At 51.9% G+C, this 12,945-nt stretch overlaps 1 protein-coding gene across 2 annotated transcripts in view; it reads left to right on the forward strand.

Annotated features, from left to right (window-relative positions):
- The first annotated feature begins 542 nt into the window (after window positions 1–542).
- The window catches only part of SEPTIN9 (septin 9), a 114,978-nt gene continuing 102,575 nt past the window's right edge, over window positions 543–12,945 (forward strand). Inside the window, exon 1 of one of the 2 annotated variants that reach the window (XM_036394583.2) lies at window positions 543–628. In XM_036394583.2, the coding sequence (XP_036250476.1) occupies window positions 607–628 (22 nt within the window). In that variant the 5' untranslated portion in view covers window positions 543–606. Of the gene's footprint in view, window positions 629–1,017; window positions 1,095–12,945 lie in introns of those variants that run through there. The other variant, XM_036394582.2, reaches the window with a different exon arrangement.

Consider the following 12,945-nt stretch of genomic DNA (forward strand, 5'->3'; position numbering starts at 1 on the left):
TCTGCGAGCTTTTAAAACGCTGGAGCCAAGGAAGGAGGAGGGGATAGAGGAAATAGCAGGAAAATAAGACTGGGGAAGTGGGGAGAGATTTGAGAAGCTGGATGAGTTGTTGGCTGTGTTATTGTGAGGAGCCAAGTTCCTTAAGCATCTCCTGGTGGATATTAAGAGGGAGCTGTGGAGGCTGGAGCATTCCCCCGGACACTCGCACGCTGTAGCTTTAAGACTGTTTTACAGAGGACTCGGGATTTCCAGTTTTCCTGCGCCTGCTGGAGTATTCCAGGGAGTTACAGGATTTTTCGGGTCATGTACCCCCTTTTCCTTTCTTCTTCCTCCTTTCTCTTTCTCCCTCACTCTTCGTTTTCATTTCAAAGAGACAAAGCTACTTCAGTTTGGAGCACAAACATATGATCAGCACATGGAAATGTGGTAATTTGGATGCATTCATGATTGCAACAGATTGAAGAAATTAGACCAGACAAAGAGCTTTTTTTGGAAGAGGAGGAGGAGGAGGCAAGGCAAGGAGGGAGGGAGAGTGGGGAAAAGAAGGGGACGCCACCGAAAAAAGGGACGGCCGTGACACGCGGATGCTAAATATATCCCGTAGTAATGGAGAGGGACCGGATTTCAGGTAGGCTATTGATCTTTTAATATGTTATATTCTGCCCCTGCCCTCCTACCTTTCCAGCGGCTTCTGTACTTTCAGAAGAACAGCCTTGCTCCGGGTGGATTTCAGCCGATTCCTTTATTTATTTCCTTTTTTTTTTTTTTTTTTCCTGCAATGCTTCCCTTCTGCATTTTTTTCTTTTTTTTTTTTTTTTTTCTTTTTTTTTTTTTTTTTTCCCATCCTCCTGAGCCCTGGAGACAGACGGTGATTCCAGCAGAAGCCAGGAGGGGGCTAAGGGGGGAAAGCAAAGGGGGGAAGAAGAAATTGCTTTCTAGGTCTGGATTTCATTTGAGTGCCTCTCTCTCCCCCTGGGCTCCCATGTGCGCGGGGGGATGAATGCTGAGCCTGTGAGCTCAGAGCTGCGAGCCGGGCACAGGGAGGAAGAAAAATCACCGAGCTCTTGGCATGGAGACGCGCTTCTGCTCTGAAGGTTGGCTCCTGGCTGCGTGGCTGTGTGTCTGTCTGTCTGTCTGTGTGTCTGTGGCGGGGATTTTCCAGCTTGCCAAAGCGTCCTCCCGGCGTTTTTGCCCTCCCAGTCCTGCCTGGCTGGGCAGGGGCTGCCGGCGTGTTCCAGGGCTGCTCCCTGAGTGTTCCAGGGCTGCTCCTTGCCTGTTCCAGGGTCTGCTCCCTGATTATTCCGGGATTGTTCCCTGCTTATTCTAGAGCTGCTCCTTGCCTGTTCCAGGGCTGCTCCCTGATTATTCCGGGATTGTTCCCTGCTTATTCCAGGGCTGCCCTGCCTGTTCCCGGGCTGCTCCCTGCCTGTTCCAGGGCTGCTCCCTGCTTATTCCGGATTGTTCCCTGCTTATTCCAGAGCTGCTCCTGCCTGTTTTCCAGGCTGCTCCCTGCCTTTTCCCAGAGCTGCTCCCTGCTTATTCCAGAGTTGCTTCCCTGCTTCTCTCCCAGAGCTGCTCCCTGCTTTTCACAGGACTGTTCCCTCTTTCTTCCAGAGCTGCTCCCTGCTTTTCCAGAGTTGCTCTCTGCTTATTCCAGGCTGCTCCCTGATTATTCCAGAGTTGCTCCCTGCTCTCTGCTTCACCTTGCTGGCCGTGCGTGGGGGGAGAGGCAGAGCAATGAATAACATGAATAACTCCATTTAATTCCCCTCAATTCCCGCCCTGTGGTGCATGTCTGAGCGCCTCCAAGAGCTGCTCCCAGCTCCGGGCAGCTGCTGGGGGTGGTGGCACTGCCCTGAGCTGCCCAGGGTGGCTGTGGCCGCCGGTTTCTGGTGGCAGGGACAGGGGACAGGCTGCCTGTGTCCCCCTGTGAGCTGCGGGAGGGGTGGCAGTGCCCAGGCTGGCAGGTCTGGGCTGTCCCTCCTCCGTGCCACCCCAGGGCACAAGGGACTCTCATCCTGGGCGTTCCCTGCCGGGCATCAGCGCTGGGAGGGAAACCACAGCGGCCAGAGGAAGCTCTGAAGGCAGGGTGGAGCCAGGCCGTGGCCAGGGAAGGCTGTTCCCACGGCTGGCCCCTTCCAGGGGTGTGCTGAGAGCCCCTGGCTGAGGATTTACCTGCAGGAGCATCCTGCGCTCAGAGCGCTGCTGGCACCTCCGCAGCCCCCTGTCCCTCTCTGCTGCTTGTGCTTTCTGCTCTGAGCCACTTCAAAGCATTCCTGAGAGCTGCCTGAGCTGCGGCAGCTTTGGGCTGGGCAGCCTGAGCCACGGGGCAGGGACAGGACGGGGTGACAGGGGGCTGATCCCATCCCTGCTGCAGTGCTGGGGCCAGTTCCTCCTCACAGAGGCGCTGGGCAGATCTGCAAAGGGTCTCTGGGGGGAAAGGGGATTCCCTGGTGCTGTGATCCAGGGTTTTTTGTTGGGAAGGAGCACCAGGGTGGGAGCTCTGAGCCCTCAGGCTGCAAGGAGCACAGAGCCCTGGTGCCCAGGCTATCTGTCACTGCTCATCCCTTGTGCAAAGGTGCTGGAGCTCTTGCTAATGCTCTGAAGCAATATTTGCAAAAAAAACCCCAATGTCCAAGTGCATTTGGAGCTGGCTTTCCACTGGTTTTCCCTGCTGTGAGCAGGGATGGCACGTGGCTGTGCCCGGTGGCCTGGGCCAGGTGTGCATGAATGTGGTGTGTGCCTTCCTTCAGCTGTGGAGGTTGCCAGGATGATGAACAGAGCTGCTCTGCCCTCGCTCAGGTGCTGTGTGGGACCTTGGAATGGTGCAGACCATCCTGGTGCTGTTTGTGATCCATGACTTTGGCATGGACTGTGGGATGGGGAAATGGATGGCCTGAAGGTCTGGTGTCTGATCTGCTCCACAGGTCCCTGCTTGAAGGAGTCAGCACAGGCAAGCAGAGCTGCTCAGCTGGGGGGAAGGACAAACCATGTGTGGCAAAACTGTTCTTGAAGAGATTCTGGGCACAGAAGTGGCAAACAATGGTTGGAGTGGATGATTTTCGGCGCCTTTTCCAGCCTAGGTGGTTCTGTGGTGCTGGTATCACCAGGCTGTCTCAGATCCATGGCCAGAGTGGGTGCTCAGGGAGAGCCCAGCTCCCCCTGCTCCTGCTGGGGTCTCTGAGGGTGCCAGGGGCTCTGGCCCTGCTGCAGGAGGGAGCAGAGCTCAGTCCCAGCCTGCAGAGCTCAGTCCCACCTGCAGGAAGGCTGGGTGCTGCCTTTGGTGGCTGATGGGAGAGGATTTGGGTGAAAGCAGATCCGTGCCACGCTGGGGGCCCTGTCCCATCACTGCCCTGGCCCTGAACATGCTTTTAATTAGTGCTGACCCCTGAGCCCAGAGTGGGGCTGTGCTGGGTGGGTGAGGGCACTCCAGGGCGGTGGCATCTGGAGCTAAACTCTTCTTTGAGCTCTGTTTTCCCACAGCTGCTGGCTGGGCTTGTCCCCTGGGGTGTCCCCTGCCCAGGGACAGCCTGGGCTCTGCTCCCAGAGCTGTGTCCCATCCCAGGGGGTGGCAAACACCTGCAGGGAGGTGTGAGGTGATGCTGCAGGCCGTGCCAGGTTCAGTGCCAGGTTCAGTGCCAGCTGTGGGGCTGCCTGCCCTGTGACAAGTGCCAGTCTCACTCAGGGGACAACTCTGGAGGAACACAATCTCACAGGACCTGTTTGTCTCTCCTAATCCAGTTAACTCATTTCTCACACATTTCTGAGAGCTATGAAGCAAGAAAAGCACCAGCTCTCGGTGGGATTGTTTCTGGTTTGGGGCTGGGAGCTCTGGGCCCTGTCCCTCCATGCCAGGTTGTGCTGGTGGCTGTGGCCTGGAGATGGCTCTCCTGTCTTTCCCTAGCGGCCCTTTTCCCTTTGACTGCCTCGGATCTCTACAAAGCTTTAATTGTCAGGGCCGCGGCCTCTTGTCTCTTTTTGAAAGAAAAGGAAAGGCGTGCATCTCCCTGAGCAGAGAGGGTTTGGTTACTGCCGTGTGAGGATGGGTGCGGCAGTGATGTGTGATCCCCCAGTGAAATTATTCATATTAAAATTGCACTGGGAAAGCTCATTTGAAGGGTTAACAGGTGATGATGAATATGTGATCACAACACCTGGCTGCAGTGAGTGGCACGTGTTGGGCAGAGCCAGGCATGGGGGCTGGAGGGGCACAGAAAGAAAAGGAAGGGTTAATTAACCCATTGGTGATCATTAATTAACCCATTGGTGATCATTCTGAACCTTTCCATTCCATCCACTACAGGGATGTTCATTATGTGCCATATTCTTATATTATGGTTTATAATTTATTATTATATTATTGCATTATTATATTATTTTATTATATTTATTGTATTTATTGTATTTATTATAGTCATTATATTTATTAGATTTATTAGATTTATTATTACATTTATTATATTCTGGTTTTATCCATCACCCTGAGCAGCAGGGACACAGCCCCTGATTGCAGGGTGTGATTTGCAGGGGCTGGGTGATCACAACAAAACACCTTTGATATTCTCAGAGCTGCCTGGGAAGCACCACATGCTGAAGTGAGGAGGAAAGCAAAGCAGGGTGCCGTTGTGATTGCTGGAGGTGTGAGGGATGTCCTTGTTCCTTCATTTTTTAAAATAAAAGTTAATCTTCTAAAGGTGTGTTCTAAAGTCTCTGTTTAGTGCCTTCCCACAGCCACACACCTTATGTGCCAGACATTTTCCTTTCTCTTTTGAGAACTGTGGGACACCAGGCTGTGCATTTACACATGGTTCCACCTCCTGTCAGATCCCTCTGCGCTCACCCAGCCCTGGCACTCAGGGACACCGTCCTGGGTGTATTTAACCCTCCCCTGTCAGGTGCTGCAGTGCCCTGTAAAATCCACCTGTACCTCACCCTACGCGTTCTGTAGCACCCTGTGGTGGCTGCAGGTCCTGTCTCAGTGAGCAGAAGGTCTCCCAGGGAAGGGCCTGGGTTTCTGGGGGCTCTGGAGCTGCCTCTGCAGGCTCCGTGCTGCTCCCAGCCCCTTTGGCTGCCTGGCCAGCAGATGCATTCCCCCACTTGTCTGAGCCATGTCAAGGTATGAAGCACGATCCATTTCCTGATGTCTGCTCTTAAATCTGCTGGAAATTCTGCTCATCTCCATTAAATATGGTCCCACTGTGGGGCACAACTCATCCCTGGCCTGACAGCTCAGGTAACTCCTGACACCGCTCTGCTCAGCTTGGCCAGCCCCAGGCCTGCAGCTCCTCTGCAGACTCTTTTTCTTTGCTGGATGTCTTGGAGCCTCCCAGCAAGGCGATTCCCATGCTGCTGGGGTGAGGGAGGACATTTCTCATGCGAGTCAGGGCTCTTCCAAGGTCCAGCATACCATAATGCTGAGTAGAAGCAAGTACGTAGCTAGGGAAGTATGTCTGGGTCAACACATGTCTCGTGTTGCCTTAATGATCTCAGAAGCACAATATCTGTGTCCTGTTGGCTTTTCCTTGCAGCTGCAACTCGTGGACAGAGGGATTTGTTAGACAGAAGTGCTGTGCTGGGTTCAGGGCTCTGTGGCATCCCCATGTTAGGAGCTGAGAAAATGTAGGGAGAATTCCTTGCTCTGCCTCTGATGTTCCGTAAGCCCTCAGGAAAAGGGGTTTGTGCTGCCATTCCCCTTTATTCTGGGTGAGGATCTGCTGTTTGGGTCTCTGCTGAAGCTCCCTGGCAGCGAAGGGGTTGCAGAATTGCAGCTGGGAGCTGTTCTGACACTGCAGTGAGGAGAATCCCTGGCACAGGGTTGTGGGTGGGACCTGGGGCTGTTCCACGTGGGCTTGGTGGCTGCTCTGGACAGGCTGATGGAGACAGCACCTTTATGTGTGTGCCCAACCAATAGCCGTGCATTTTGACCCATTTTAAAGAAGTTTCTTGGGCTCTACCCAGTGTCTGTTTGCAAGGGCAGCTTCTCCCTTCCTAGGCACCAGCACTGAAAACTGAATTTCCCCATGGCTGAGCAGGACGTGGCTCTCTCTGTCCTCCAGCACTTCAGGCTGCTGTGGTTAAATTGATTTATCCTGATTAACCAGGTTCTACTTGCCTGCCATGGGACACCTGTGAGCCTGAGCTGCAGGTGGAGTGAAATAGCCCTGCTATTGTGTAAGAACAGCCCTGCAGTGTAAGGTTTAACTGAGTTTTGGGTTGCTGATGCCAAGAGTGTTGTTCGAGACTTATAAACAGCTCTGGATTGTGGCTTGAGGGGGGGGGGGGGGGGGAGAATGAGCAGGGGTTTACAGGTGAATAAAATGCATTCGTTTTACAAGCAAATAATCACATAATAAATCTGAGAGTGTGTTTTTTTTCCATGGAATGACAGCCCAGGTTGGAAAGGACGCCAAAAGATCACCTGGCCCAGCCTTTTGTGGGAAAGGGAGCCTAAATGAGATTATCTAGCACAGGGCTCAATTACATCCTGAAAACCTCTAGCAGTGGGGACTCTACCATGTCCCTGGGGAGCTTGTTCCAGTGACTGATTGTTCTCCCTGTAAAAATATGTCATTCTTGCTCCAAAACAAAGATTTTTTTTCCCCCCATGTGAAATCAGTGCTGCATAAACAGATCTGCATTAATTTTGTGATTATGTCATTATCAGGTACCTGATAAACCAAAGCAAATTCTGGTTTCCAGTGAAGCCAGTGTGGCAGGGGATCAGTGGGTGCTGGATGCAGGGGTTGAGGGGGAGCCTGCCCTGAGCTCTGCAGCATCTCCAGGTTGCAGCTTTGGCCATGATGTAACTCAAGGCTGTGGAAATAATGCTGGGTTTGCATTTCACTGCTGCCTGCTGGCCTGGAAAATTAAACCATGTTATCAAGACAACCCAAGTTTGGTCCCTGGCACATTGAGCACACAAATATTCATAATTTGGTGCTTCTGTTGCCTGATTTTTTTCAGAATCCCATTGGGCCAAGGCACAGAAGATCCAAATATTCTGAAATTACTCTCCCTGACCCTCCCAAAGCTGGGTTCTCTCTCCACAGCCTCCCACCCTGGGCCAGCATCTGTCAATGGCAGCAGCCCCAGCCCCTGCCAGCTGGCACTGCCTGCCTGCCTGGAGCACTTTCTCCTCTCCTTCCCAAGGCTGCAGGATGTGGGTTCTTTATTTCTTTCAGATGCTTTTGTCTTTCCAGGCTTTTGTGCTTCCACATCTTGCTCATGGGGATGGAGGAGCCTTGGTGTCACAGCCCTTGCTGATAAGAGGAGAAGCTGACATGAGGGGTTTGGGGGTGGGGGGTGTGTTTGGTGTTTTTTGGGTGTTTTCTGGGTGGGTTTGGGTGTTTTGGGGTGTTTTTTTGGGTGTTTTTTAGGTGTTTTTTGGGGTGTTTTTGGGTGTTTTTTTGGTGTTTTTTGGGTGTTTTTTGGCTGTTTTCTGGCTGTTTTCTGGCTGTTTTGGGGTGTTTTTTCTGGGTGTTTTTTGAGGTTTGGGGTTTTTTTGAGTATTTTTTGGGTGTTTTCTGGGTGTTTTTTGAGTGTATTTTGGGTCGTTTTTTGGTGTTTTCTGGGTGTTTTTTGGGTGTTTTGGGTGTTTTTTGAGGTTTGGGGGTTTTTATTGAGTATTTTTTGGTGTTTTCTGGTGTTTTTTGAGTGTATTTTGGGTCGTTTTTTGGTGTTTTCTGGTGTTTTTTGGGTGGTTTTGGGTGTTTTTGGGGGATTTTTTTGAGTATTTTTTGGGTGTTTCTTGGGTGCTTTCTGGGTGTTTTTGGTTTTTTCTGGGTGTTTTTTGAGGTTTGGGGTTTTTTTTTGAGTATTTTTTGGGTGTTTTCTGTGTTTTTTGAGTGGTTTTTTGGTGTTTTTTTGGTGGTTTTGGGGTGTTTTTTGAGTGGTTTTTTTGGTGTTTTTGGGTGTTTTTTGGGTGGTTTTTGAGTGTTTTTTGAGTGGCTTTTTGGGTGTTTTTTGGGTGTTTTTTGGGTGTTTTTTGAGTGTCTTTTGAGTGGTTTTTGGTGGTTTTTGAGTGTTTTTTGGTGTTTTTTGTTTTTTGGGTAGTTTTGGGGTGTTTTCTGGGTACCTGATCCCTGGCAGTGCCAGGGAGCACCAAACCTGCCCAGCACACACAGCATGGAGTGACCCAGGTTGGCTGAAGCAGCTCTGATGGATCCAGAGCCTCTGTCAGGGGCAGTTGTGTGCTTGAATCCACCTGGGTGCTAGGGGGGCAGCTGGAGAGTTCAACCCTGAGCTGGCAGGAAGGGCTGCTTTAAAGGACAGCATGAGGCTGAAGAGCAGCTCCATGGAGCTGAGTGCTGTGAAGCTGCAGGATCAGGACTTGAAGCCAGGGTTTGAGTCCAGGGACAGTTTCTGCTTTAGCTGAGAGAAAAAAAAAGGAAGGAAAAGACCCTGCAGGTAACAGCTGTGTTGGGCAGACACATCTTGGTGTGGGTAAGGCTGGTTTTGGTGCCTGGGGATGGGATTTTGTCCCTGTGCTGCTGATTTTGGGTGAACTCAAATCATGAACTGCCTGTGTTTGGGTCCTTCTGAGATTCTGCCTTGGGCTTTAGGCTTGAGCAGCCCCTGTTTGAGCAGGGGAGCAGCAGGGTCCTGTGTGAGGGTCTGTGTGTCCCTGCTCCTTCCCCAGTAGTTCCTGCTGCTGCCTGGCCCAGGAGCTGCTCCAGCTGCTGCTCCCTGGCTCTCCCCAGGCTGCCAACAAAGAACTTTCCAGACCTTCCCACCTGGGTGGTGCTGGAAATGCCAGGCATTGTGCTGCCCTGACCCTGGGGAGCTCACCCAGCCCACGGTGGGGCTGTGCTGGCCAGGGGTGGCTGGGGTGGCTCTGTGTCCCTGCTGTGACACTGCTGCAGGGAGCCCAGCTCTGCTCTGGGCGTTTGGGTGGTGTTTGCTGTCAGTGCAGCTGGAGGCTGCAGGGTCCTGAGGACTTGGACAGACACAGTGTGATGTCTCTGAACACGGTGACTTGTATAGAGTCGATTGCCTGGCGCTGTGCATCAGCCCCAGATCTCCCATTTTCCACTCCAGGGACCTGTTTCCTTGGCTGCACCATGTGTAAAGGTGTGCAAAGAGGCTTCTCCTGCTGCTTCAACTGACCCTTTCAAACCTGTGCCCTGTAAATAACACCCTGAAACTTCTGGCTGCCTTGTCAGCACACACATGGGAGGAGCCCTGCATGAGAAACACCTTGGCTGGCTTCACTGCCCACCAGGGTGCCTCTAGGAAATCTGTCCCATTTCAGGTGACAATGCCTGGGCTGACCCTCTGATGCCTTAAGTTTTTAGCCTTTATATTTTTCAGATCCTGTACTGCATTAGAGTATAACACTGAGCTCTATATGGAGTGTTAGTGAGCTCTCTTCACATTTTGGTCAGACTGTTCCAAGGGCACTATCACAGCCTCAGGCCTGAAAAGTATAAACAAAAATGAATTAGAGGGGGAGCAAAATGGGGGGATGTGACCTCATTACCTGAAGCAGTAATTGGGCAATTAACCTCTGATATGTAAATAGACCAAACTTATAATTGAAAAACTCATGACCATTGTCCATCTTGGGTGCAGCCTCTGGGAGGCTTTTGGCAGCCCAATCTTTTGGAGACCTTTAATAAAGACCCATTAATAAATACCCATTTTAAATACCCATCCCACAAATACCCATTTTATCCTCTCAGCTCTGTCCAGCCTCTGCTCTAGGTGGCCATTCCAGGGCATCAGGGTCACCCTGCCCTGCAGCAGCTGACCCCACCATCCTGGCAGGATGTGTCAGCATCCCCAGAGGCTTTGGCCACCATCCCTGACTCAGCGTCTGTCACTCCCACTGACTCATCCCCATCCCCAGGGATGTGCCAGGGCTGGGAGTGGGGGTGCCAGGGGCCTGGCAGGGGTGACAGCTCGTGGGATGTTGTGTTGTGTTGCACATGAAAAACAAAAAAACCTAAATTGTTCTTAAACGTCTCACTGAGTGTTGGTAGATGCCAGTCCCATCAGCTGGTTCCCTTACTGGGAATTCCCTCTCCCCATAAGCCTTTTACCCCCATGTTTTTGAGGTCACTCTCAACCTGGCCTCTTGCCTCTTGAGTGTTTTCTCACAGGGTGCTGCCCTCAGGGGGTGAATCATGGGCTGCTGGTCGTGCTGTCCTCACTGGCTGCCCACATTCCCCACCATTTGTTGCATCACGTTCCAACAGAGTTCATCGTGTCCAGGGAGGGTGCAGCTGCTGGTGCTGGGCATGGGAACAAAATGAGACAAGTTTTAGTTTCAGAAAGCTCAAAAATCCATTTATTACCCCTGGGGAGGAGGGGTGGGACAAAGGGAAAAGACCCACAAAGGCAGGGTTGTGGGGTTTTTATAGGGTACGACAAGGATGGAGTTCAGGGTTTGGGACAAAGGATGAGTTATTAGTAATACAAGAAGAATAATATCAAATTCCCACCTCTGTGGAATGGGAGCACTCCAGGCTGGGAAGGGTCCAGTGGGATGTGGGTCCCAAGTGTGGGACAGGACTGAGTGGCTGTAGGAAGCAGCAGCAGTGTGGTGCTGGTGCCCTGGGGGCTGTGGATGCCCCTGGCTCACCCCCAGGAATGCAGGGATGAGGTGGGCACTGCCACACTCCCTGCCCAGCCCCAGGAGCTGTGAGGGCTGCCAGCAATCCCTGCCCCAGCCTCCTCCAGCCTCCCCCTGCCCACACCTGCACGACCCCTCCCTGTCCCAGGGATGCCCCTTCACCCTCCAGGTGTCCCCTTGAATTTCACTTCTGTAAGGTTGTGTCTGGCTGTAAAAAGCAAATAACTGCTGAGGTCTAGAACTGAGGACAGCAAATTCTGATTTATGTCCTAATAGGGAGGGGTTTTATTCAGTAAAATGGACAATGGACAATTTATTTCTCCTTACAGGGAGGGGTTTTATTCAGTCAAATGTACAATGTTTATCACAACAGTGCTGGAAGCATAGGGGTGCCCCAATCCTAAAGCATCAGGGTTCCCCTCTTCTGAACAGATTTGCTTTTTGGCACAGCTTTTATTTAGCAGTGAGTCAGGGTTTGAGCAGCAGGAGGGGGGAATGATCTCGTGGCACTTTAAAGCAGGGCTGTGGATCCTCTTCCTGCCCTTCTGAATCACTCCATGCCCTTGGGTAAATCATTTAACACGTGTGCTCTCACTTCCTCCATGGAAAATGAGGGGGTGCTTTCCGCTTTTCCTCCTCGGCAATTCAGGATCTGCTGCGAGGGATTTGTGGTGATAAAACTGGGAATTTGACCCTGGGATGTGTCAGCCCCCCAGGCAGGGCTGGGTGAGGCTCCCTCCGGGCTCTGGGCAGCGGCTGCTGCTGGTTTGAGATGTGGGGCTGGGCTGCAGGTGGGCATCAGGCTGGACACACGAGTTGTTCCCACTGGAGTTGTCCCTGCTGGGAGCTGGGGGCCAAAGAAAGGGATTCATGTCCATAAATCAGGCACAGGCAGAACTTGCCCTGGAGGGATGCTGGTGCTGCCAGGGCTGTGTCCACAGCTACAGCACCGCTCAGCACTGGCTGATGTGTCCCTGGCCTGTCCCTCTCACCAGCCAGAGCCATCTGATCTCCTCTGCTCCCTGAAGAGCACAAAGACCTGGTCATCCCTTCCCTGCTGTTTCCTGCTCAGGTATTTAAGCTTTCCCCTCTCTTTCCTTGGAAATGAGGATGACTCTGTAGGGCCCTACCATTTCCCCCAGTTCTCCCTCCCCAACCCTGAAGCTTTTAATTGTTTTCCTTCCCCCTGAGGCTCTTCTTGGCTCTGCAGAGTGCCAAGGCTGGAGCTGCCATTCCAGGAACACTCACCAAGAGGGTTTGTGTTTAATTGTTCACAGATTTATCAAGATAGAAGCAAAGCAGGCAACCTTGAGGTCAGATAAGCTGTTGGACCATGAGAGGGCTTCAGCACCTAAAATATTTCCTAGTTCTCCCCTTTCTTGCATTCTTTGATGCATTCAAGTGGAGAACTGGTCAAACCTGACTTTGGCTGCCTGGAAAGCCCTGGTTGCTCTCTGCACTGACAGCTGCTCCTCAGGGAGGGAGCCTGCTTGGAAACCACTGAGGCTGGAGAGCTCTTGGTTGTTTTGGGGGTAGGTTTTTTTTTTCCAGAATATCTGAGAAGTTCCCGGTGGGTGGAGAGGGAAAGTGAGCTGTGAAATTGTGAGTCTCGTGCTCTGTTGAAACACACCCTGGGGAAGGCACATCCTCCATAAACAGCAGAGTTGGCCACGGACCAGGAAACCCTCCCTGCTCCCTCTGCAGCGGAGCTGAGTGCTGGGGGTGGTGTTTCCACCCACAAGGGCTGTTCTGGACCCTGCTCTTGTACCTTTCCAGCCCTTGAGACACCCGCTGGAGGAGCCAGTTGAGGTGCAGGTTGTGCCCCGACTTTGCTCACCAGTTTGTGGCAGTGACTGGCTGTTACTGGTGGTACTGGGCTCTGTGCTGGCTGTGCCTGAGGCCTTGGGGGATGTTGCTGAGTCTCACGCGGTGCCCTGAGCACTGATGGGGCTCTGTGGTTTGGATCCTGCTCCTGGCCTTGCTCCAAAATGATACAGCAAGAGTTTGTGGCATGGCACTGGTGTTGTCTTGCTGTGGGCACAGCTGTGCAGTGTCACAGACATCTTTTATGAAAAATCCTTTCCTTAAGATTTTTTCTCCTGAGAAGCTGAGAGGCCTCAGGAACAAAATGTAAACAATGGTTATCTGCTGCTGTGGAATGCAGCAAGTAGATCTGTGATTGGTCTCATGTGGTTGTTTCTAATTAATGGCCAATCACAGTCAGCTGGCTTGGACTCTGTCTGAGCCACAAGCCTTTGTTATTCATTCCTTCTTTTTCTATTCTTAGCCAGCCTTCTGATGAAATCCTTTCTTCTATTCTTTTAGTATAGTTTTAATATAATACATATCATAAAATAATAAATCAGCCTTCT

Source organism: Molothrus ater, chromosome 19, assembly GCF_012460135.2.
Source record: "Molothrus ater isolate BHLD 08-10-18 breed brown headed cowbird chromosome 19, BPBGC_Mater_1.1, whole genome shotgun sequence".
NCBI classification, from domain to species: Eukaryota; Metazoa; Chordata; class Aves; order Passeriformes; family Icteridae; genus Molothrus; species Molothrus ater.